Raw genomic sequence first — 23,086 nt, 5'->3', positions numbered from 1 at the left:
TCTGCATCTGATTTGCTTTTGAGTTTTCAACAGAAACCTCCAGTGCACTTGCTGTGCCCTTCAAGAGCCAGGGAAGCGGGGGCGGAAAGGTCCCCTCAGGCTCCTTCCCTTCTTTGGCCTGGTCCCAGGTCCCAGTGCCGCGTGCACTAGTCTAGCGACAGGGAGGGTGCTGAGGGCGGGGAGTGGGGGTTGACAGGTAGATATGGGAAAGAAGACCATGACAGTACTGATTCTGGGTGGACCAAGAAGCCACCCAGGTCCCCACTCTTTGCTCTACCTCCCAGGCTGGGCAGCTCTGCTGCAGGCCGTGAGACCCACTGAAGCATGTAGCAGGGATGCATCTGGGCAGGATTGGGGTGGACAGGAGGAGGTGAAGCAAGGCCCAGAGCCTACAGAAGTTGCTGTGGAGGCCCAGCCAGCACCAGGAGGGCCTGCACCCCTCCCGAGCCAGCGCAACAGGAAGAGGAAACCTGGGCTCCCACTGCCCTGCCTGGGAGCCAGTGAGTCCCCTCCATCAAGCCTGTGGTCAGCCTTCAAAGTCCTGACCCGACACCTCCGGGCGGTCCTCACAATTCCCAGGTTAGCAGTGCTTTACCTGGGTGCCCAGGGCACCTGACCCACAGGATGAGACTTTGGTTAGTCTCTCCTGGGCTCAAATCCGAGCTCCACTTACAAGTCACATGATCTTGGTTGGGTGAACTCTGCCTCAGGTGCAAATGTTGCTTAGAGAACAGCAGCCAGAAGTCCCCAGACGGCAACAACGGATGCTCCCGTGGGACTCCCAGAGCAGCCAAGGAACAGCCTCATGTCTGCTCAGCACCACCTCCTTCAACTCACCTCCCACCTCCAGGTCCAACGCGAGCCACTCAGGTAAGAAACAGATCATGAATTGCAACATCAAACCCCCAACTACTAGAACAGGAGAGGGCCGAACCAGAGCCAACCTCTGTGCTCTTAGGATCAGAAATGCAGAGCCCGCTGGCCAGATGCTGGGACAGTTTCACACTCCCTGAAGGCAGAGACCAGAACCAGCTCCTCATTCTCCAGGGTCAGCAGGATGTGATGTCTTGGCACAGTTCACCTCCACTAGACAGAGAAGGGCAGTGGATGTGGGGGGTGGCGGAGGTTCCCACGTGAGCAGGAGCACCTCCAAATCCTGACCCAACACCCCACCCTGCTCTATAGTAGAGCCAGCCCAGGATGGATGCAGTGCTCAGCTGGACCAAGGGGCAGCCAAAGGAGCCTTGTCCTGGGAAGGACAGTGGATCCCTCCTGTCCTCAGCCCACAGGAGACTAAGGCACAGATGTGCTAACCATCCACCTCTATGCCAGATTTACTCCCACGAAAGCAGACACCACCCGGGAAGGCTGCTGCCTCCTGCAGTCCCATCTTCTTTTCTCTAGAAGGGTCAACAGCTTGGGCCACCCCCATTTACTTGCAAGAGACCCTGTGAGGGTGGCACAAGCAGTCTCTGCGCAGAGGGACATGGTGCTCTGCCAGAAAGCCCTTGATCCAAACAACTTTATGAGCCGTCCATCTAAAAGCATCAATGAGAACTGCATCTGCTGTGTGTCCTCCTAGACAGAAGGCGGAGGGACAGGCCTCCTGGGAAAGCTCATGCTTCCTGCCCCGCGGAACTGACCTCCCGAGACAGATCAGGAGTCTTCGTTCTGAGTTTCCTGGGGGATGAACTTCTGCATCACAATCACAGCTGCCTAGATTCCAGAATCCCACCGTTCAGGGGGCAGATGCAGGCCGGCAGACAGAGACAGAAAGAAAGAGATCTCTCAGTAACCCATCCTCCCCTGAAAGGCAGTGTCGGGAGGCTCGAAGTTCAGAGCTGTGTCTGATTACTGACCCCAGAACCACCCTGTCCCAGGACCAGCAGAGTCCAAGCTTTCGGAAAAGAATCAGGACCCCCAGACCCTGACGGCTGCACTCCTGTGATTACAGACTCCAGGGCTCCCGCTGAGCTGAGCCTCCATCACCATAACCGCAATACAGAAGGACATGGGGCTTCACCTGCCTCCCCGGCCCACCACCCACACAGGTTCGGCTGCACAAGGCCCCCGCTGGAGGCCCCATCGGACCGCCCAGACACATGGGGGCTGCCTGACGTCTACCAGCTGGTTTTGCAGATGATCTGAGCTCCTCGTGGGGCCTCCTGGACTTGGACCTTTAGGCAGGACTTTCTGAGCACCACAGAAGCATGAAGAGAACATGTTAAGCACCCAGTTAACTGGGAAACCAAGGGGGAAATCTGAAGAACACAGTCCTGCCCTAACTCCAGCCTCTACCCAGCAATGCTGGCAAAGTAGCCAAACCTGACTGTGCGACTCCACGGAGCTAACACCCCTGCTCCCCACAGACACAGTCAAAGGTTGGTATGTCCATACAGTGGAATAGTACTCAATAAGGAAAAGGAAGTACTGACATACGCAAGAGCACAGCTCATACTAGCACAACACTGATGGAAAAGCCAGATCAAAAGAGAATGTACTGCATGACTTAATTTTATATTAAGTTCTAGAAGCAAAACTAATCTTCAGCCCAAAAAAACCCCCATAAACCATCAGAATAGTGGTTACTGAGGTGGGGGTAGGGCTCCTATCTAGGATACTGGAAACCTATATCTTGGTCCAGGTGATTACACAGGTGTTCTCATGCCCCAAAACTTCAGCTTACACTTAAGATTAGTGAACATTATACACGTGTGCAATACATATGTAATAAACATAATGTACACATACACAGTTTAGAAGGTTTTTATGGCAAAGCCCATTAATGTTCAAATGATAACTGACATTTACCTAAAAGTGAGGACACGAGGCCCATTCACAAACTTCAGGACCCATCTCAAATTGTCCCCATCCTGTGCACTAACTAAAAGCACATATTGCTGAGCTTCCCTTCACAAAAACCGATCTTTAAACTGGGAGGTGCTCTTGGAGGACTGCAGGAACTTATTGCATCAAGCATCGGTTAGTACATGCTCAGCAAATACCTGGCAACTGCCTAACACAGTCTACACACACACACACACACACACACATGTGCACACACAGAGCCCAAATTAAATGCCATCTCAGCAAAAGATGACAGTGTCCACCCCTAAATAGGGTGTCTATTCTTCTCAGGCAACAGGATCTAGGCACTCTGCTTATTATCAAGAGGATCGTTTTCAGCATGCTCTGTCCAACCCTCCTCCTTTGACACAAATCACAGCCAGAAGAGATCAGAGGAGTCCAGAGCAAACAGTCTCCGGTGCCCACCCCAGGAGGCTGCCTGCTCCTTTTCAGGTCACCTCTGCCTGCATGGCTCCTGCCCAACCCAGGGGTGGAGCAGGCCCACGTGAGCTCCCAGGAAACTTTTTATCAGGTGTAATGTTTAAACTTGGCTGCTCCCCACCCCCCCCACCCAGCTGGCCTGCTATCCACTGGGGTTCCCCGTGTTCTGGCAGCAATGCCACTGCACCTGATGGGGAAGGGCACCACCCACTGCCCCCCAACCCCTGCCCAGGCCTCCGGCTCCTTCCTAGGCACCTCCACCTTGGACTCTCTGGACCCCGACTTTTGCAGGGAAAGAGACTAGAAACTTCACCTGCACAGGTCGACGTGGGTGTCCACAGGCCGGAAGTGGAATTCCAGCTCCACAAAGCCCACAAATGGAAAGAGAAAGGGCTGAAAGGCACTTGCACCAAGAGAGCTCTCCCTGGGGGTGGTAGGTTGGGGGACAAATATGGATGATTTTCTTTTTCCCCTTCAAGTATTTTTGGGGCTTTTCAAGTTCTCACACTGAATAAACTCTTTGGCAAGACAAACGCGCTTCTCCTGTGGCTCTGCTGCGGTGGCCCGTGCCAGGCGGGCTGCCAAGGCAGGCTGCCCATGGAGTTTTTCTTTCACCTAGTCCCAGCTCCCTCAAGGTACAGACTGGTGCCAGCCTCCGTGCCCAGGTGGGTGCGGGATCCAGGACAGTCCTCTGCCCTGTGCTCCTTGCAGAGAGGCAGCTCCTTGGGAAAGTGGCAGACTTGGACTGGGTGGCCTGACCCCTCTTCTCCAGCCCACCCTCGGGGAGGCGCCCCTCCCCTGCATGACAGGCCCCAGGGCACTTGGAAGTGTGCTGATCCTGTCTCCTGTCCCACAGGCTCCTAAGAGTTGCACTTCTCCCCTCCCTGACCTGGGCCATCGCCCCCAAGTGCCCACGCGCAAACTTCTCCAAAGTCGCAGCTGGAGGGGGGTGGTGACGTCCCCTAAAGAAAACAGGACCCCCTACACACACACACACACACACACACACACACGCCCCCGCCCGGGCCACTGCAGGTCGGGCGCTGGGGCCACTCGGGCTCCGGGGGCGGCGCCCCAGCCCCCACCCGGCGGCAGCGGGGCGCGGTGGGCGCGGGCGCGGCGGTGGCGTTACCTTGCAGGTTCTGGACTCGGATGTCGCTGATCTGTCCGATGAGCTCCTCGCGCTGGAACCAGTCCCATTCGTGCGCAGCCATGAAGCGCGGCGGGCCGGGCGGCGGCGGGCGCGGAGATCGGGCGGCGGGCGCGAGCGGCTCGCACCCGGAGAGGGCGCCGCGGGGCCGGGGCGGGCGGGCGGCCCCCGCCTGGGCCGGGGCGGGCGGCGGCGGCGGGCGCGGGGCGGCGTGCGGCGCCCGGCTGCGCTCACTGCCCCGTGCGGGGGCGGGGCGGGGGCCCCGGGCGCGGGAGGGCGGGGAGGGCGGGGCGGGAGGCGGCGGCCAAGGGCCGGTTCCTTTTTTTTCCCCCCGGGGTGTGCGTTGGCTGGATTGTTGGGTCGCAAACGGGCGGTGATGAGGCGCGGGGTCCCAGCCCCCCAGATTGTGATGTCTCAGGGTGCGGTGGGCCGGGTGACGCAACCGGGGGTCGCCGGCGCGCAGGGCGCAGGACCTGGCCGCGGAGGCCTGACCAGCGCCCCGTCCCACTCTGCACCCCATCCGCGGGCCCCAGCCTGCACCGGAGCCCTGCCCAGCCCTGACCCCGGGGGCCAGGGACAGTGGCAAAGGCCCCTAGTATGGGCCGTGGGGGGCCTTCAAAAGAGGGCCACAGGAGAGGGCGAAGTAGGGGGGAGCCTCCAAAGGGGGCCACCACGGGAGGGGACCTCTTTCCTTGGTTTAGCCCTTGAAGCCATTTCCAGATCAGAGAGGGACCCAAGCTTCCCAGAGAAGCCTAACCTCCTCTCCCACTCAGTCTCCAAGAGTCCCTCTGGGGCCTCAGTAAAAATGTGGACACACCTTTCTGGTTCTTCCCCCCCCCCCCCCCCCCCCCCCCCCGTTTCTTGTAACTCTGGAGAATTCCTGGGTCTTATCACGTTGGGGTCACAACTCTGTGAACTACAGTCAAAGAGCTCTTTATTGGTTGGACACAGAAAGAGTGAGGCCTGGGGGCATGGAATTTGCTGAGAAATGACTTAGGGGCCTGTGCTCAGTGCTCTGCCTGTCAGACATCTAGGGCCTTACAGAAAATGGCTCTCTGTGGAGGATTCCGAGAGGGGGACGTGTGGGCAGGGCCAACATGTGTTGGTCATGGCTGTTGGCGGTGAGCACTGAGTACTGGAAGCTCAGCTACTCATTCCTCAGCCCCTGTGGAGGCTCCTGAGACACAGGCCTGTGTCCTTGAAACAGGCCCTGAAGGAGAGTGAGAGGTCCCCTCAGGTCACCCAGGGTGAGCTCCAGAGAGGGGAAGATCCACTTGGGCTAAGGAGCTGGGGTGGGAGTCAGCAGAGGAGCTAGGAGGACTTTGGAGCTGAGCCACAGAGAGGAGAAGTCCCCCCCTCCTAGGATCCCCCATCCCAGGGGTCCTATCAGGGGCTCAGGCCCTGAGCTCAAGGCCCCCCTGAGGCAGGATCAGACTTTCCACTGCCTAGATTCACACTCACGTGGTCATTTCACCCTGGAGGGAGCAGGTCTGTGTCTGCCTCCTGCAGAGCCAGGGTGGTAGCCAGGCCTCCCCCCGTAGCGCCCTATCTGCTAGCCGTCTTCCTGTTCTTACTCTTCATTTTATTTTCCATAATTGTTACAGGCTGAAGTTGCACCGAAAATTATTCTTCTGGAAAGCAAATGGCCAAGAGAATCAGGCTTCCTCTCCATCATGGGGTGGGAGGCAGGGAGAACCTGGCTTTGAGCAGCGTGTGTGGGCGTGTGTGTGTGGGTACCAGTGGCAGGCTGGGCACTGTGGCTGATTCAAGTGAGGTTCCTGGACATGGGAGGCCTGGTCTTTGGGGGAACATTGCCCAGGTAGCTACAGCTCCTGTAAGGCCAAGATCCTCATCGCTTGAGCACACACTGTATACCAGACATTGCACCCTCCGCCTCAAGGTCTGCTTTTCTGGAAAGTTTTCAAAAGGCATGGGGGCCGCACTGGCACTTTGCACTCCCTACAGCCATCTGAGTGGTGGCAGGTCCCTTAAGAGCCGGGCCAATGGCAGGGCCTAGATCTTGCTGGGGATGTTTTCCTCAGAAGACATTAAGGTAATTCTGGCTCACATGGGATCTCTCTTTGTTACTCACCCTCCTGCCCTGATGCCTCCCCCATGATGTGATGTAGCCGGGGTCCCTCACCAGAGCTGGCACTATGCTATTTGGACTTTCAGCCTCAAAAGCTGTGAGCTAAATAACCCTCTTTTCTTTATAAGTTAACTAGCCTCGGGGATTTCGTTATAGTGACAAAAAATGGGCAAACATACCTGATCACCTCCAGACCTTTGCTTAGCTTGTTCCCTTTGAAATATGTTCATCCTCTCCTGTCTGCATTTATCTTTTCCTAGCTGATTCCTCAGTCATAGCCACCTCAAGAGCACATTTTCCAATGTTGGTTTCTCGCTGGGTCAGCTGAGTGCCTGTCTGGTAAGTATTCACATAGTATTTGGTACTATGTTTGTAATACCCATGAACCCTGCTACCCATGTCTGTACCAGATGGTAATTATGTTTACTTGGTGGTTTTCCCCAGTCATCTGTGAAGTGCTTGAGATCAAGGTTGTGTCTTATTCATTTCTCTATCTGAGCCCTTAGCACAGTGCCTGACATAGAGAGAGTTCTCAATATTGAACAAGTGGATGAGAGACTGTTCCTCACTGTTGGCCTGAGCTTACAGAGCAGGAGGTCAAAACAACCAGCAGTTGATCCTGACGTCATGGACCCCAGTAAACTTGTAGGGAGGTGACCAAAACTTGTTTGCATATTTGCCACGGGCAAAGTACATATGATCGAGGGACAGGCAAATACCGAGATACACAATGTCCCTTCCTTGGGGTGTGGGCAGCCTCCTGGGGGAGGGGTGTGTGGCTTCCACAGGGAACTGGGCACTTGGCAACTTGCGTGAATTAACAAGACTCTTTCTTGTACATTTTTTTTGGGGGGGGGGGGAAGGAAAAGTACTCTGCCCCAGGGCTTGGCTTCCTGGGAGTTTCCAGAAACTGATTTTATAGACATTGCCGGGTTCTTCTAGAATGCTAGTCATTGTTTAAAACCAATTTCTGCCAAGGAACAGGACTGGAGGAGTCAGAACTGCAGAGGATCTGTGGATGGATCTGAGAGATGACTGACTCCAACATCCCCCCCCCCACATGAGGGCTCCTAAACCTCCTGTCTCTGCTTGTGGGGACTAATGAACCGGGGCAGGGAGCCCAGCAGACTGGCATCTGTGCAGCCCACCCCCACTTCAGGAAATAATAGAAACAACAAAGTCAACCCCAGTGTCCCCTTCCAGCCACTTTCCAGGGAGTCCTGTGATGGGGACCAGAGGGGTGCTGCTTTCTTTGGATACAGCTGTGACCCTTTATGTGGGCACTGTCCTGCAGGGTTGGACAGCCCCTCCTCAGCTGGTGCTCATCTGGTCTTCACAGTGACATTGGGAGGTCACAGGGGCCGGGATCCTTTTTACTTGGGGCTTAATCTGCTAAGTAACCAGCCCAGGGCTGCAGAGCAAGGCTGAGCCTGTTTGTCCTGTGGTCTCGCAGCCTGCCCACGGGTCTTCCAAATGTGACTAGACGAGGATGATGCCGTGGACCAGACGGACACTCAGCCTTGTGGCTTAGTCATATGTCTCCAGCATGTTTGTGTGATATTTTTCTAAAGTTTTATCTCCGTTGGAATCATAGCAGTTGTCAGTGTATAAAAACCTTCAGGAATTTCAAATGATGTTAAGATCTTATAATAGGTCCTAGCGAGGTGGACCAGTGTGTATTCTTCAAATAGGTCAAAAGCCTCTCCTGCGCAGGGGTCTGATTATGATGTCACGGGCTGCAGCACGGCAGAGACTCCTGGCCTGGTTTATTCATTCGGCAAACATTGGTTGAAAGTCCAGGTGGCCTGGGTCTATGCTCAGATCCAGCTGTGCACAGGTTCTTGGTGGTGTGGCCTGGCTCCTGACCCAGGTGTGACGTGGTAGTGGCCTTCACCAAGCAGCAGCTGTGGGGGCAGAATCTTGAGCTGTTGGGACAGTGGAATGACAGTGCCTGGGGCTGGTTCAGGAATTTCTCGGCACTCTCCACGAGTACTTCTGCTTCCAGGACCTCCTCATCTGCCATGCCCACTGTTCATCAGCTTTCTGTTACTATCACAAATAACCTTGAGATCATCAACTTATTAACGGAACAAGTTTGCTTTGTTTTACGGTGTTAGAGGTTTCAGCCCGTGATGGGTTGGCTCCTGTGCTTTGGGTGAAGCAGGGCATTATGGCAGGAGAATGGGGCAGAGGAAGACCACTTACTTCATGGCCCAGAAAAGAAAGAGGAAGGAAGGACCCAGGGCCCCACATGCCCTTTGAGGACATGACTCTTAGTGACCTAAATACCTCCCTCCAGGCCCCACCTCTTAAAGGGTCCAGTGCCTCCCAATAGCCAGTACTGCCAGGTTGGGAAACAAGCCTGAACCCCATGGACCTTTAGATCCCCTCACTCCAAGCTCCTGGAGAGTGCCCTGGGAGTGGGCAAACTCATCTTGAATCACCAGAGCACAGACCTAGGCTGCTCCCCAAGTAGTCCTCAATCCATGCTCGCTGCATGCACGAGCAAACAACTCACACTTCATTTTACCAAGTCGTGATTCCTGATACTCATTGAACCCTGGGTGCCTCAGGAAGGTCGGGGTCCCCCGGGTACCTTAAGTATGTCAAGTGCAGCCCGTACGCTGATGTTTTTTTTTTTCCTGTCAAATGTCACTACCAGTTGCCACCTTCCTCCAGGAATCCTGTGCAACATGACATGCCAGCTGGTGTCGGGGGACATGCTGGGCCGTAGAACCCAGCAGCCAGCAAAAAGACAGAGGACATTTCCTGTAGGGCATAGTGGACAGAAGTGGGGGTTCTAGTCTTCCTGTGGCCACATACGAGCTGTGTGACCCCGGGCAAGTTCTTAACCTCTGTGTTTCTCTGTGCCCTCGACTTAAAATGGGACCCACAGCCTCTACCTGGCAGGATAGTATGAGGCCATAGATATGCGTATAGAGAAGAGACGCTTCAGGCAGATTCGGATGGTTTCTGCAGCACCAAACGGACCACATCAGAAGAAGACCTGCCCTGACCGTGGAAGAGTACCTATAATATGGAAGATCAATACTTTCTCCAAGACTTGATTAATCTGTGTGGTGCATGGAGGAGTTGGTGGGTGGTTTAAAGAGATTCTACTTCCCTAAGTAGACAGCACCGGATGCCCCAATTTCCACAAATAAAACCCTTTAGTTCTCCCAGGTTTGAACAGTCAAAGGCTGCTTCCCTGGAGATAGGTTGGTGATATTTGTGTGTGTGTGTGTGTGTGTGTGTTAGGCATTAGAACTTTATTTAAGGAATGTGCATTTGCCAGAGAAGCAAAAGATAAATTGGTTTCCCCCATAAAGAGAGAGTGGCCATGTGAAGATGTGGGAGGGGGAGATGGGAGAGAGAAAACTCCTCCAGGGGTTGTTGGCAACAATTTATATTCTTTAAACATTTTGAAATTAAAAGCAAACTCTGTTGCTGATAATCCCAGGAAATATGGTTTTAAAGTCAGGGGTGGGCTGGTGACACCCGGGGCCTGTCCCTGCCATGGCAGTTCCGCACGGGCAACTCAGTGACGAGTTTTATTGTGCATCTAGTGCCTCCCTGGGCCGCCAACATTTGGAAGTCACTGCTCCTTTAATTCCCCCCACCCCCCAACACACAGCCCTTGAAGGAGGCACCGTTATACTGATGAGGAAACAGGACAGAAAAGTTCCAACGTGTCCCTAAAGCCACTTGAGAAGGGCCTGGAGCCAGATACTGTACAGAAACCAGGTCAGACCTGTGCGGTCCAAGCGGGCCACCTTTGGTGTTTCTGAGCCGGGGCAGGTTAGTAAGTGTGGCCCTTCAAGTTCAAGACCCACTGGGAAGTGCTTGGGCTTTTCTGGCCTCAGGCAAGACCAGACCTCTGGGGCCAGTCACCAGCCAGTGGGGGGAAGGGACTCTGTCTGCCCTCTTCAGGCAGGCGCCTTGCTGGACCCCAAATGCGCATATTTGTGAAGAAGCCTCAGTGTGGCCTTGTGGGATCAGGATCCTGTGTGGCTCCGTGGATGTGTCCGCCTGTGAGCATCCCCAGTGTCCTCACACCCTCCGAGGGGACTGGGACACCACGACACTCCCAGGACACCTCTGTGGTGTGGGCCACCTGTTGTGAACCTCAGCTTCATTGTGTGGCACCGAGGGAAGAAGGGGAGGGGCGGCACCATCCATGCACCCTGCCTCCCTGCACCTGCTGGGCCCCCTCCTCACATCCCTCCCTTGGACCTGGCTGGGCTTCATGGCTGGCCTGGCTCAGAGGACGTGGTGCTAGTCATATTCTGGGGCCTCGGGGACTCCATCACTAGGCTGTGCTGGTCTGCTGAGACACTTGCTCTGGGCCAAGATAGCTGTTGTCAGTTGACAAGCCACTGTGAGGGGCCCCACTGGCTGCCCAGGAACTGGGCTGGGTGGAGGGGAGATAGGGATGTCCCACCAGCCAGATGCTCCAGTCAGCCCAGCCTGGAGCCAGGTGGGGTGAGGACATCTTCAGCACAGGGGAGCTTTGGGACAGCTCCAGACCCGGGAATCATCTGTCTGTCAACACAGGAGACCCCAAAACCGTGGGGGAGTAGACTGTTGTTTTAAGCTGTTGAGTTGCGATTGCACAGATCTCAATACCCAGATCCCACCTCTCCTGCCCATCTCCAGTCTGGGCCACCACCACCTCTTCCTGAGGCTCCCTCTGCCACTGCCTGCCTGCTTCCCTGTCCCCCTCAACAGTCTCTGACCTCAAGAGCGATCTTAAGCTGGGTGTGGTGGGGCAGGCCTGTCATCCCAGCAGCTCAGGAGGCTGAGGCAGGAGGACCACGAGGTCAAAGCCAGCCTCAGCAACAGCGAGGCCCTAAGCAACTCCGTGCGACCCTGACTCTAAACAAACTACCAAATAGGGCTGGGGAGGTGGCTCAGTGGTCAGTGCCCCTGAGTTCAATCCCTGGTACCCCCCACCAAAAAAAAAGAGTGATCTTACAATGTCAGCCAGGCACATCTCTCCCTGGCTTCCTTTTATAAAATCCAGCCTCTTGTAACCTGCGCGGGGGCTCCCAGGTTGACCTGCTGTCCTCAATCTCCCCGTCCTTCCCTCAGGCCACCTGTTCCTCTCAGTTCCTCTAAAGACCTTCTTGCTTGTATGCAACTCCGTTGCTCGTCTAGACTGACCACAATGTTCACGCGTGTCCCTCGGAAGCCGTGTTCACGAGTGTTCATAGCAGCACTGTTCTTCACGGCCAGGGTCCCAGGGCCACCAGGGGAGACTGACACGTCATGGAACGCTGTCATGGAGGAGAACAAGAGGACACGGACAGGCCTCATGACCATCATGCGGAGTGAAAGAACCCAGACACGAAGTGCGGACTGTCAGGGTCTGCTGATGACCCCAGGTGACCAGGCCAGGACAGCGTCAGGCCTTGGTGGCAGGAACATAAGAGGGTGTGCTCGGGTTGTACGTGTGTGGTTATTCACTGTGGCATGATTTCCCAACTAGTCCATTTTCTGGGTGGATGTTCAATAAAGTGGTAGAAAATAACAGGCTGCTCCACCCCTGCCAAATGGCTGCTGGGCCCATTGTTAGGTCCCTCCACCTTCTCTTGGTCCTTCTCTGGTTAACTCCTCCAGGCTGTTCTGATGTAGCTCTGCCCTGCCTCAGCAGGGAACCCTTCCCTGCTACACCACTCAGCTCTAGCTGGGTAACAAACATGCCCACAAACGCAGCATAGTGACTTCAAGCAGCCAGCACTAGCAAGTTCATGGCTGTGTGTGGTGAGTTGATGGGTCTCATGCTGCTGGGAGAAACGTGCACTGGGTTTGAGCAAGTGAGCAACGAAGGCAGGGGATTGTGGCCCGGGGCCCAGCAGGGACACATTCTGTGCAGAGCTTCGTCCATGCCGATCTGATTTAGTGTGTGGTTATGTTGCACTTTATCAATGTCAAAATGAAGATTTGGTGAGCTTGGTCTGACGGTCATAGCAGAATATCCAAAGTAGTTACTGTGCCAGGGCCTGGGACAATCACAGGAGATGAGCATGAATTCATTCTTTCCTTCATTTCCCAGAGAAACTTTGACCAAGGGCTTCCCAAGTGCCAGGTTCCACTCAGCCCTGGAATTCAGCAACGAGTAAGGCCAGCTTGAGGGGTGGTTGGCACTGACAGAGACAGCCCACCCTGCTAAGATGGTAACTCGGTGTCTTACCACAGGCACACAGGTGTTCAGAGTCGTGTGTGTGTGTGTGTGCGCGCGCGCGTGTGTGTGTAGGCTCCAATTCCACTGGGGAACAAGGGCAGGAAATGTCCTAAAAGTAAGTACTGTTTTTTGCGCAGAAGCCCTGTCAGGTATTTTCTGTGTGCTGTTACTAATCTATACGACAAATTATGAGCTCAGCATCCCTGTTGTACTACGTAAATGAGAAAAACAGAGGTTCAGAGAAGTTGAGTCACCTGATCAAGGTCACACGGCAAAAGGAAGATGGCCACAGGTTGACATGCCCTGAGGGTCACAGGCTTCCCAGTCTTGCTCTCTCTGCAGAGGTGGTGAGGCCTGTGTTGCCTTGAAAGAAAAGCAGGTGTTTACCTGGTGGGCAGTGGTCCAGGAGAGGGGAGGGCAGGGGAGGGCCAGCCAGGCAAGCAGAGATGCTTGGTGCCTCTGCCTGGTACCAAGCGTGGCCAGGGCCAAGCACACGAGCTGGAGAGTGAGCCTGGGGCACCTGGTGTGGGCTGGGGGGAGGCCATGGGATGCGCATCAGCAGGGCCATGGTCAGCTGCCTTCCAAATTCAGCTGTCTGGAGCCCACTGTCCCCTAGGCCACCAGTTCCTCAGCTGTAGGGTACAGGTCCTATAACCAGACCAGACAGCCAGTTCAAATCCCAGCTCTGCCACCCATCCCAGACCTTGGGGACATGATGGGACTTATCCAGTAGGTGCCCGGCGTCTTGTGAGCTTGAGGTTAGTCATAAGTGAGGTGGGTTTTAAATGAGGTGGTACAGCCTGAGGACTGTTCCTGGCACATAGTAGGCATGCAGTAAAGCCCCCTCACCGTCCCTTGGCATCTGACGAGCCCTGCAGCCTGGTGTCACCTGGCACAGTACAAAGGCCAGACCCGAGTGAGGGCGGGTCCTGAGGTCTCTAGGGAGCTTGGTATCTCATTTCCGTGGTGGCCTCTGGCCCAGGGGAGCTGTGGCCAGGGTGCCCCTCTTGAGCTTGGTTCTGGCAGAGAGGAAGGAACTACGTGGTCTTGGTAGCCAACCACATTTGGGGGGTGCTGCTTGTTTCACCAACAAAAAAGTATTTGCAACATAGGTGACAATTTAGCAAGGCCGTGTTTGAGCCTCACCGTCCTGTGGAGCATGATCTCTCCTGAGGCCACCATGCTCCCACCCACATGTGGCCACATGTGGCCACATGTGCCCACCCAGGGCGTGGTCAGAGGTACAGCGGTGGACCCAGCCTCGGCCAGCGGTTCAGACTGGAGCAAGGTCAGTGGGAGGCCAGGGCTCATCTGGGCAGGCCCTGCCCTGCCCGCTCCTGCTGCTCCAGAGGCCTGGATGTGGGAACTGGCCCTGTCACTAACCAGTCCCTGTCCTGACCCAGGCTGGTCACAAGTCCCGGATGGCAGTGGGAAGAGCAGGTGGGAAGGAGGCAGGTTGGGGGACAGTAAGAGGGCAGGACAGCAGGGGCCCAGCCCGATCCCTGCCTAATTTGCTGTGAGACCCTGAAATCCCTCTGCTCTTGAGCATGGGACTCATCTCTTTCCTGAACAGGACATCCATGGGGATGTGGCCACTCTCTGTCACAGGAGCATCGTCTGCCCCGGGGCTGTGTCATTCCAGAAAGCACCCGCCAGATCGAAGACAGTCCTGGTCCTGTCAGCTGCCCTCCATCTGCCACTGCCCAAGCTGGAACTTGACCTCCAGGCCCCACACTCATGGGGAGGGACCCTGCTCCTGCCCGGCACCCCCAGCAGGAGAACCTCTTCCCGCTCCTCCACCCCAAGAACCCAGCGCCACTGACAGAGTGGAGCAGGGCCTTGCAGACTGACCTGGCCAAGCCCCGGTTCTGCCTCTTCCCGGCAGGATGTGGTGTGATGATGGACAGGACTTCCCAGAGCATCCTGTCCCACCGCACACCTGCCCTGGATTTCTCATGGCTCAGTTGAGATGATGGGGGGACACAACATGGGCAGCAGATGGGGAGCTGCTTGACCATGCTGACCAGGAGGACGGGTGGGCGGGAAGTTGCTTGATTTGGGAGGGAACTGGAGGGTCCAGGGAGCAGGAAAGGGAGCTCAGATGCCTAGGCCAAAACGAGAGCAATGGGTTTGGAAGGACGCACAGGCCCCCCAGCTGCCCAGATGCTCCCCTGTCCTCTGCCCAAGAAGCGCCCCCATTTTCCCAGGATTTCCCCTCCTCCCCTCTCCCTCCCTCTCCCCGGGTTCATTCTTTCCTCTCCTCTCCTGACCTCCCTCACCAACGCTCATCAGCACCCGCTGGTACCAGGCACTGTGCTGGGCACGGGTGAGCCCACACCGGTCCACACATACGCAGTGTCCGGGGAAGCAGGAGAGAAAGATAAGGACAGTTCAGCATGGAATCCACCCACCACAGTGGGGTACGCGCCGTGGGGAGAAGGGCAGGGGCTGTGGTTCTCTCTTGGCCACATGACTTACTTCAGCCAGTGGACATTAGCAAAAGGGACACATATGGGGGCCTAAAAAGCCCTTGTGCATGCAGACTTCTGTCCACTTTGGTGGCTTTTGGGATTCTGAGACCATCAGGTGAAGAGCCCAAGTGAGCTGCAGGAGAGGCCACCTGACGTGCCCAAGTTGCAGATGCCAGCTTTGCACACGAGGCCATGCCGGGTCACCCCACCCGTGCACATGTGCGAGTCCCTCTTCCTACCCAGCAGCAGCAGCAGCAGCAGCAGGTCTTTGGTAAGGAAGTCGGCGCAGACCTCGCCACCATGGAAGAGTGGACCTCCACCAAAGGTCCCACTTTGCTTTTACAGCTAGCGATTTGCACGCACCCACGCTTGCTCCGTTACTGAAGATGCACACTTGTGACTAGCACACGGGAGCACATCACGCGAGGGGACTCTGTGGTTCATCATATACCCCAAGGTTTTAGTGTTTAGGGCCTCAGTTCCAGAAAAATCTAGAGCCCCTTTCCTGACCACAATCCCATACTAATGGGCTCCTCCTACGCAGGGTGCCTTTGCCAGCACCACCCCAGGCTCTGTGGAGGGACAGAGGTCACCACTCAGCAGCAAAGGCTGACTCCCAGCTGCAGATGTCCTGAGAAAGGGCGACCTCTTCCAGCCAGGCCATGTGGCCACAGCTTGGTCACACTCCCCATTAAAATCCATGTCCCTCCTAATCAGCAATGACCGGGGATTGTTTCTTAAATGCTGCTAAATAGAGTGACGGATCCCAGGCGAGGAGGCAGGGGTCTTGCTAATTCTCCTCCACGTCGTTCCTCAGCCCGTAAGGGTTTCTGGCAGCAGCTGCCGGTGAGAAGATCTGCTTCCTGCAGGTGGCCGATGGGCCTCTGGGAACCTAGCGCTCTGCTCATGCTGCCTGTGATTTCCCTTTGATTGTACACGTCCCGTGGCCTTCAGAACCATTATTTTTAAAGAAAAGCAAAAATTAAATCCTCATACTTCTCTGGAAGAGCAGGAGGGAGGCCATGTCCCAGCCTCTGGTGTCTTGTTCACCCCCAAATGACTTCAAGTGAATCCAAGTAATTCAACTCAGAGACAAAGCAGACCATGTGTAGGACCTGGAGAGCGTAAGGCACCTGAGGAATTCCACAGGGCCCCACGGAGGGCTGGTGGCCCCAGAGGACTCTGCTTGCTGGGATTGGACTTCAGCCCGTGAACTGAGTTGACCCCCTGGTGCCCACAACAGTGGAAAATTTTAGCTTTCCTAAGGTGTTGCTCCCAAGAGCACCAGTGGGGACTAAATGACAACCAACGCCCACAAGTCGCCCCTCTTCCCTTGGGGAAGGGAACACCTCTGGGCTCAGACCAGCAGCCTCAGACATCTAGTCCTTGTCCGGTTCCAACTTCAGGACCACACAGTCCTGGACCCAAGGGAGGCTCTCACTGCACGAGGGACACCTTACAGGCGGGACCTTCTGCCCTTAGACAGGCACACACTGGCCCCAGATCCGCACCATGATACAGATCATTGTCTCCACTCCACAGAGGAGACTGAGTCCCCACAGAAGGAAAGCATCTTGACTTTTCCTGCTTGACACCGATCCCCACTCCTCTGAAACAAGAATCCTGACTTTGATTGGAGGAATGGCCTCTTCTTTAGTTTAACTGGTGGGACTGTCAATCCAAGAGCCAAGAGGTGAATCTGGGACCCAGCTCAGCTTATCAAAGGCTCTCCCTCCATCCCCAGAGGCTCCATCTCTAGCAGAGGAACAGAAGCACCAACAAGGGCAGAGGCTGATTGGTCCCCGACAAGGATGTAGAAGGAGTGGAAGACCCTCCTGCAGGACCCTGTGCCAGGCAGCCTTATCCTGCCTTCGGAGCCTGCTCCATCTGAGACGCTCTTGGGCCTGCCCTTCCCTGGTAAGTTAACCAGATCCGTTTCCGTGGCACACACCCACCAAACTCTGACCCAGGAAGTGATTGCCTAGGGTCATCACGCTGATGAGGGGCAGAGTCAAGATGAGGATCTACATCACCAGGCTCGCAGGCCTGAGCTGGTCCCACGGTGCCACAGGACTGGCCTGGGGGTGGCCTGCCACAGGCAGAGCCTTCTGAGTGGGCTGTGGGCATCAGCAAAGGCCTGGTGACGAGAACACACTGGCTGTGGCGCCCGCGTGGAGTCCCTGTGTTGAAGCTGAGCTTGGAATCCATCCCGCAGAGGCTCAGTACAGAAGCTGTGTGGGACCACGCGCCTTCTTTGGATGTCACTAATGGGATAACTTGATTTTCCTGTCAGCAAACTACTCTTGCTATTTTAGCCTTCAATCCATCACATATTTTTTTAAAGCAAAGGCAGAGGAGTTCCTGAAGCCAGCTCCTTGTTTACTTAATTAGGTGCCATATTGACTGGATCCCACGGTCTGTGAGGGGCCAGTTCCTTCCCATCCCTCCTGCACAGACTTGAGGGGTGTGAGGGAACAGAGGCCCGGCTGGGGGTCCTGGTGTCTGCTGGGGGTCTCATGGCAGCCCATGTCACTCTGGGGTCACCGCCAGGCTCCAGACACCAGCAGGGCACTTGAGCTTGGCTCCGGGTCCTGCTTCCTGCCAAAGTCCCCTTTGCTTTGTTCCCTTCCCCAAAACGAGGGCCTCCCCCTGACACATCGATTAGGGTGGTGGCCTCTGAGCGGCGTCCAGATGGGCACCTCTGCCAAGACCTGGCTGTGGCCGGTGTGACGCGGAGCCCTTGTGCCACGGTGAGTACCTGCTGGTCTCCGCCTTCGTGGTTTTCAAGGCCCTCTGCGTCTTTGTTCCCAGAGACATTTCCCAGACTCCCCTCCGCTTGTCTCGGGGCCAGAAGTCGGCCTGAAGTCTCTATCGTGATAAGTGTAGCCCCTTGGCATTCTCTGCCCTCCCGCCAGTCCTGCCGTGGGCCACCTCACACCCGTGTCAGAAGTGGCCCTCTCCCGGCCACAACTGCAGCCAATTTTCGGTCATTGGTGGCATTTGCCGGGGAATTCCTGCCTGTCGCAGTGGCGGCACAAAGCCACTTTGATCTCCACCCGTCTCCATGAGACACAAAATACTGTTGTCATCTTCAATTACTCCAAGGGACAGAGTGGCCTTGACCTTGCCTCCAGACGTCCTCGGCCCACAGAGGCACCAGCTGCCATGGAGGAAGCCTGGGCCCTGGGCGAGGGAGGCGAGGGACACTATGGCACAGGCGGCTGCGGAGCTGGGGCTTGGGGGCCTGCGTGAGCAGCCCTGACTAGTGCAGGCCACCGGCTCCCCGCTGTGCCAGGCACGTCTCTGCTCTCGGCAGCTCCTCTGCAGTGTCATGGAGGAGGACACTGGGGCCCAAAGACAGTCGCGCAGCAGGTAAAGGTGCCAGGGGAGCGGGAGGTTGAAGCCCAGGCCTGTCCGGCTCGGACTCAGCAGCCTCCTCGGCGTCCAGCCCCCGGATCTGTGCGCGAGATGCCAGCTCCCTGAGGACGGAAATCGGATCTCCTCCTCCCAGCCCAGTGCAGAGCCAGGGCCCTCAGCCCAGCGCCAGCCCGTGGCTGTCAGTTCCTCTGTCTTTGCTGTCCTTGGTGGTCTCGTCCAAGGTCAGGGCTTTGATACATTTGCTCTGCACTGACCATGCTCACGTTGACATCTCCAAGATCCGGCCACCTGCTTGACATCTGGCAGGACTTCCTTCCCGGTCTGACCTCCTGGCTCCCCCAGCACCAGCTCCCACAGTCTTCTAGATCTTGGGGGTCTCTCCCTGCAGTCGCTCGGGCCACACACCTCGGGTCCTTCTTGTCTTTCTTCATTTCTCTCCCTTTGCATCTTCGCTCCAGAGGGCGTCCGCTCAGCCCAACAACAAAACCCATGATCCCACCGCTTGTCCCCACCTTTGCTGCTGCTGCGTCTCTCTCTGGGCTGGTGCCTAGCTTCCTGCCCGGCCTCGCTCCCTGCTGCAGTTACGCTGATCCCACAGCTGGATGGATCCAGTTAATAGTTACACGCTGCTGCTTTTCTGCTCCAGTGCAAAGGTTGCACCTTCTCTCCCCTGGGGGGGTGTGCACTGAGGTCCTTGACACTAGGCCTGTCGTCCATGAGAGGAGACTGCTGGGTCCACGGAATGCTAAAGGACCCTCGCGTGGCCACGGAAGCAGGAGATTTCACTTCCCCCAGAGGAGGAGTCCTTGGTGCCAACTGTGAACCTGGGTCTACCTGTTGTGTTGTCCTGAGGCCTGCAGACGGTGCCTGCCACACCGTGAGCTCCAGCCACGCACCCGCTCAGCCACCAGACCTTCCCTACATCCCCGACTGCAGGCCCTGGGCAGGTTCCCAGATGTAGCCTGGGACTTGGCATTGTCATATTCTGCCATTAGGAAGTGCCCTCGCCCAGGGGATGGACAGCGAGACAGACCAGAGGCTCCTGGGAGCAGCACCAGGATTATTATTTTTCCTTATCATTAACAATAAGTACCTGTGCCAGCTTCTTCCTCATCCCTCAGCACAGACTCAACGATGAGATGGTTTTTAGAATGGGCGTGAATTAAGGAGGGTCCCTGTCCAGCTGCAAAGAGCTCAAGTCCACAGAGGTCAGCTGCCCTAGCCCCCTCCCTGGGCTCTGGGTCCCATGGGTGTCCGTGGATGATCTCACTCCCCGAAACCCCGGGATCCTGCAGGTGCTATGGTCCTGCTCACAGACCCAGAGTGGGGACGCCACATGCTCATAGATCACAGCCAGCTTCGGGCAGAATTAAGACTGGACCAGGTCTGTCTGTCACCAAAGTGCCTTGCTCTTAGCTGCTACGTGAGGCCACCAGCCTGGGAGAATCACAGAGCCCCCAGGGATGACTTGAGGGTCTCCGTCCCTCTGGGCTGACCACAACCCTCTCGCAGGCCCAGGCTGGTGTTGCTGACCTCATTGTTTGCTCTCTGGGTTTGTCCTGCTGCTGCCCTGTCTGCTGTGCAGGGCCACCCTCGGGTGGGGTGAGCTGGCACACACCCAGAGACCTTTGCCGCTCAGAAAGTTATTTGATGAGAAAATTTCTGCATCTCTCTTGTCCTCTGGCCAAAGACTTCTGTGTGCATCCCTCTGCAGCCGCTGGGCTAGGTCCTGGTAGAAGCCAAGGCCATTTCTATTCTCTCCAAGTCTGTTCCCTCTAAATATTTCTAGCGCCATTTCCTCTTTCCCTTTTTAAAATTATTTATCTCCTTAACTCTGTCTACACCTCTATTTATAGGTGTATGTAGGTGTCTTCTCCTTCCCTTATTTAAGCATTTCAAGAGGAAACTTTATTCTGAAGCCAAAAAGGAAGAATTGTCTTATTTATCCACCTAAGATCCGGAGAATAATCCCCAGACAGCGCTTCAGGTTCAATGTGAAGCTTCCACAAAGTCAGATTCCCGACTCAGGAGCCCTTCGGGGGACTTAAAGCTGGTTCTGAGGCCCACCAGCTCTGTGAGGTGCCCCCACCCCGTGCAGGGGGGCAGTGGCTTCAAGACCAGACAGATGGGCAGGGGGTCAAATTCCTGCTCTGCCGTGTTGCATTGCCTGGGTAAATAGGAATGAAGGAGTTGTTTACCCGGCCAGCTCTTGAAGGTCAGGAGCCCACGCAGAGCTCAGCACAGAGGTGGACACCCGGGTGGAACTCAACCCAGTCTTGGGCTGTGGTCAGACTTGGGTAAGATCTGGTGTGTGGGAGGAGCAGGCCAACAGCTGGGGCCCCAAGGAGGCTGCTCTGCCTCCGCCTGGGGCCTGTTCCCTTGCTGGGAGAGTCCAGGAAGAGACGCCTGGGGAAAGTGAGCTTCTACAGACAGGACCTCTGTACCTCATTATCTTCACAGGGGCACGGCTTTCCCAGGGGCTGGTGGGTCAACCTCCTCAAGTTTCTCTGTTTTAGCTTTTTTCCCTTCCACCAAACTAACACTGGGTCGTTTTGTGTGTCTGTGCCAGCATCCCCTTGGTAGGCAGGGGAGAGGACACAGGCGGGTTTGTCCAATCAATAAATACTTATTGAACTCCCCAGATGAACTGGGCACTGTGCTAGGCACAGGGCGTGCAAATGCACGGGATAAAGTATCTGGCTCTGTGGAGCTTGCATCCTCTTATGGAAGGCTGAATAAACAGATGAACAGTTCATAAAATGTCATGTAGCAGTAAGCAGTATGAAGAAATATAAAGCAGGACAAGAGGAGGTAGGGAAAGGTGGGGGACAGACGGTGCTATTTTAGATATGGCGGTTGGAGAAGGACCCCGAAGAAGGGGCATTTGAACAAGGACTTGAGTGAGAGCATGTGAACTCTGGAAGAAAAGCTTTGGGGGCAGAAGTAACAACAAATATAAAGATGCTCAGGTGGTGTATTAGTCAGCTAGTGCCATCATGATGCTGCATAACAACACCCCCAAACTTGTCTCAGGACAATTATGTATTCTTGATGCCGCTCTGCAGCTCAGCTAGAGGTTGGCTGGTACAGGGTGGGCTCAGTGGGGTTGCCTTTAAACTGCACATCTATATCTCTCATCCTCTTTGGATCAGCAGGCCAGGGAGGGCATGTTCTTAAGTTGGAGCTGGAAAGATATAGGACAGGCAGAGCATGGCGAGCCACCTTAGGGCCCAGCCGGGAACGGAACCCCAGGGCTCTCTCCACATTCCATTGACAAGAACCCACCACATGAGCAAGCTTGCCATTAGTGGGCTGGAGAAATGTCCTCTCCACCTGGTGGCGGGGGGTGAAAAGAACTGGGAGCCTCAGTGCCCTGTCCACATGCTGGAACCAGCTCTGTGTGCCGAAGCATCAGCAATAGCCAGGACGGCCAGAGGGAGCAAGGGAGGTGGACACCGACAGCAGGAGAGGTCAGGGACCTGGGTGGGGTCCCTGTTATGTCCTCCATAAGACCTGGGCTTATCTGACTGTGATGGAAAGCCCTGGAGGGAGTTCTTCTTAGCACATATATAAAGTGCACAGTCTTACGTATGCAGATGTTCCTCAATATACGATGGTTCAACTTGTGATTTTCCAATAGCATGAAAGTAATTTGTGTTCCATAGAAACCGTACTTTAAATTTTGAATTTGGATCTTTTGCGGGGCTAGCAGTTGATATGTGGTCAGATCCTCTCTCGATGCTGGGCAGAGGCAGTAAGCGCAGCTCCCAGGCAGCCACACCACCGACTCTCTGGTGCGCTTCGAGGCTGAGCTGTGTGCTCTGCAGGTGCAAGGAAGGCATTTGTGATATTTTCAACCTGTGATGGGTTTATTGGGACAACACTTTCATAAGCCAAGGAGCATCTGTTAGCTCCATGGTAAGTTTTGCAAAAGGAAAAGTTAGTTTTGCCCTATTTTTGAACTTTATATAGATGTAATTGGGCAATAGCTATTCTTTTCTCTTGTTTCCTTTCGATGAACTTTATGTGAGAGTCATCCATGACCCTACAGGGAGCGCCCTCCCCTTGTGACTTAGTATTGCATTTTACTGCGGGATCTCAGTTTACTTCACACGGGCGCACACACACACACAGAGCTCACTCTGTATGTAGAACAAATTATCTTCTCCAACTCTATGCCTTACCTTTTGACTCTATTAAAGGTTTTTCAGGGAACAGAAGTTCTTAATGTTCAATTTATCAATCTTTTCTTTATAGTTACTGTCTTTTGTATTTGGTTAAATACATCTTTACTTACTCAAGGATAATGAAGATATTATTTGCCCATGTTTTCCTCTATAAACATTTTTAAATTTTCGACATTTAATGACTTGTATAATATAAGAACATTTTTAAAACGCATACATATCAATGCAAAGTCATGGGAAGAAACAGAATTGGAAATTGTTGGTCACGGGGTACAAAGTTTTCAGCCAGGAGGAATGAGTTTTTAAGATCTATTGTACAGTAGAGTGACCCTAGTTCAT

At 55.1% G+C, this 23,086-nt stretch overlaps 1 protein-coding gene and 2 long non-coding RNA genes across 8 annotated transcripts in view; 1 reads left to right on the top strand and 2 right to left on the bottom strand.

Annotated features, from left to right (window-relative positions):
* Positions 1-4,577, bottom strand: part of Clmn (calmin) — a 95,986-nt gene extending 91,409 nt beyond the window's left edge. For 2 of the 4 annotated variants that reach the window (XM_046440534.2, XM_046440535.2), the window contains exon 1: positions 4,421-4,577. In XM_046440534.2, coding sequence (XP_046296490.1) covers positions 4,421-4,502 — 82 coding nt within the window. In that variant the 5' untranslated portion in view covers positions 4,503-4,577. Of the gene's footprint in view, positions 1-673; positions 1,087-1,643; positions 1,692-4,420 lie in introns of those variants that run through there. The other 2 variants (XM_058577820.1, XM_046440536.2) reach the window with 2 other exon arrangements.
* On the top strand, positions 211-3,821 carry LOC124090152 (uncharacterized). 3 transcript variants are annotated; one of them, XR_006850986.2, is made up of 2 exons: positions 211-870; positions 1,583-3,821. It is a non-coding gene; the product is annotated as an uncharacterized LOC124090152 (long non-coding RNA). The 3 variants fall into 3 exon arrangements; XR_006850985.2 differs by having other exon boundaries at positions 1,186-3,821; XR_006850984.2 differs by having other exon boundaries at positions 959-3,821.
* A 778-nt stretch (positions 4,578-5,355) lies between the features above and the next one.
* Positions 5,356-14,882, bottom strand: LOC124090153 (uncharacterized). The gene is made up of 2 exons (XR_006850991.2): positions 14,563-14,882; positions 5,356-13,074 (listed from the first exon to the last, which is right to left on the bottom strand). It is a non-coding gene; the product is annotated as an uncharacterized LOC124090153 (long non-coding RNA).
* Positions 14,883-23,086: the final 8,204 nt, after the last annotated feature.

The sequence above is a fragment of the Marmota monax genome, unplaced genomic scaffold (assembly GCF_021218885.2).
Source record: "Marmota monax isolate L192 unplaced genomic scaffold, Marmota_monax_Labrador192_F-V1.1 WCK01_AAM20220418_F8-fsc00017, whole genome shotgun sequence".
Classification (NCBI taxonomy): Eukaryota; Metazoa; Chordata; class Mammalia; order Rodentia; family Sciuridae; genus Marmota; species Marmota monax.
The sequence above is the reverse complement of the archived record's forward strand: the minus strand, read 5'-3'. Positions and strand labels throughout refer to the sequence as shown.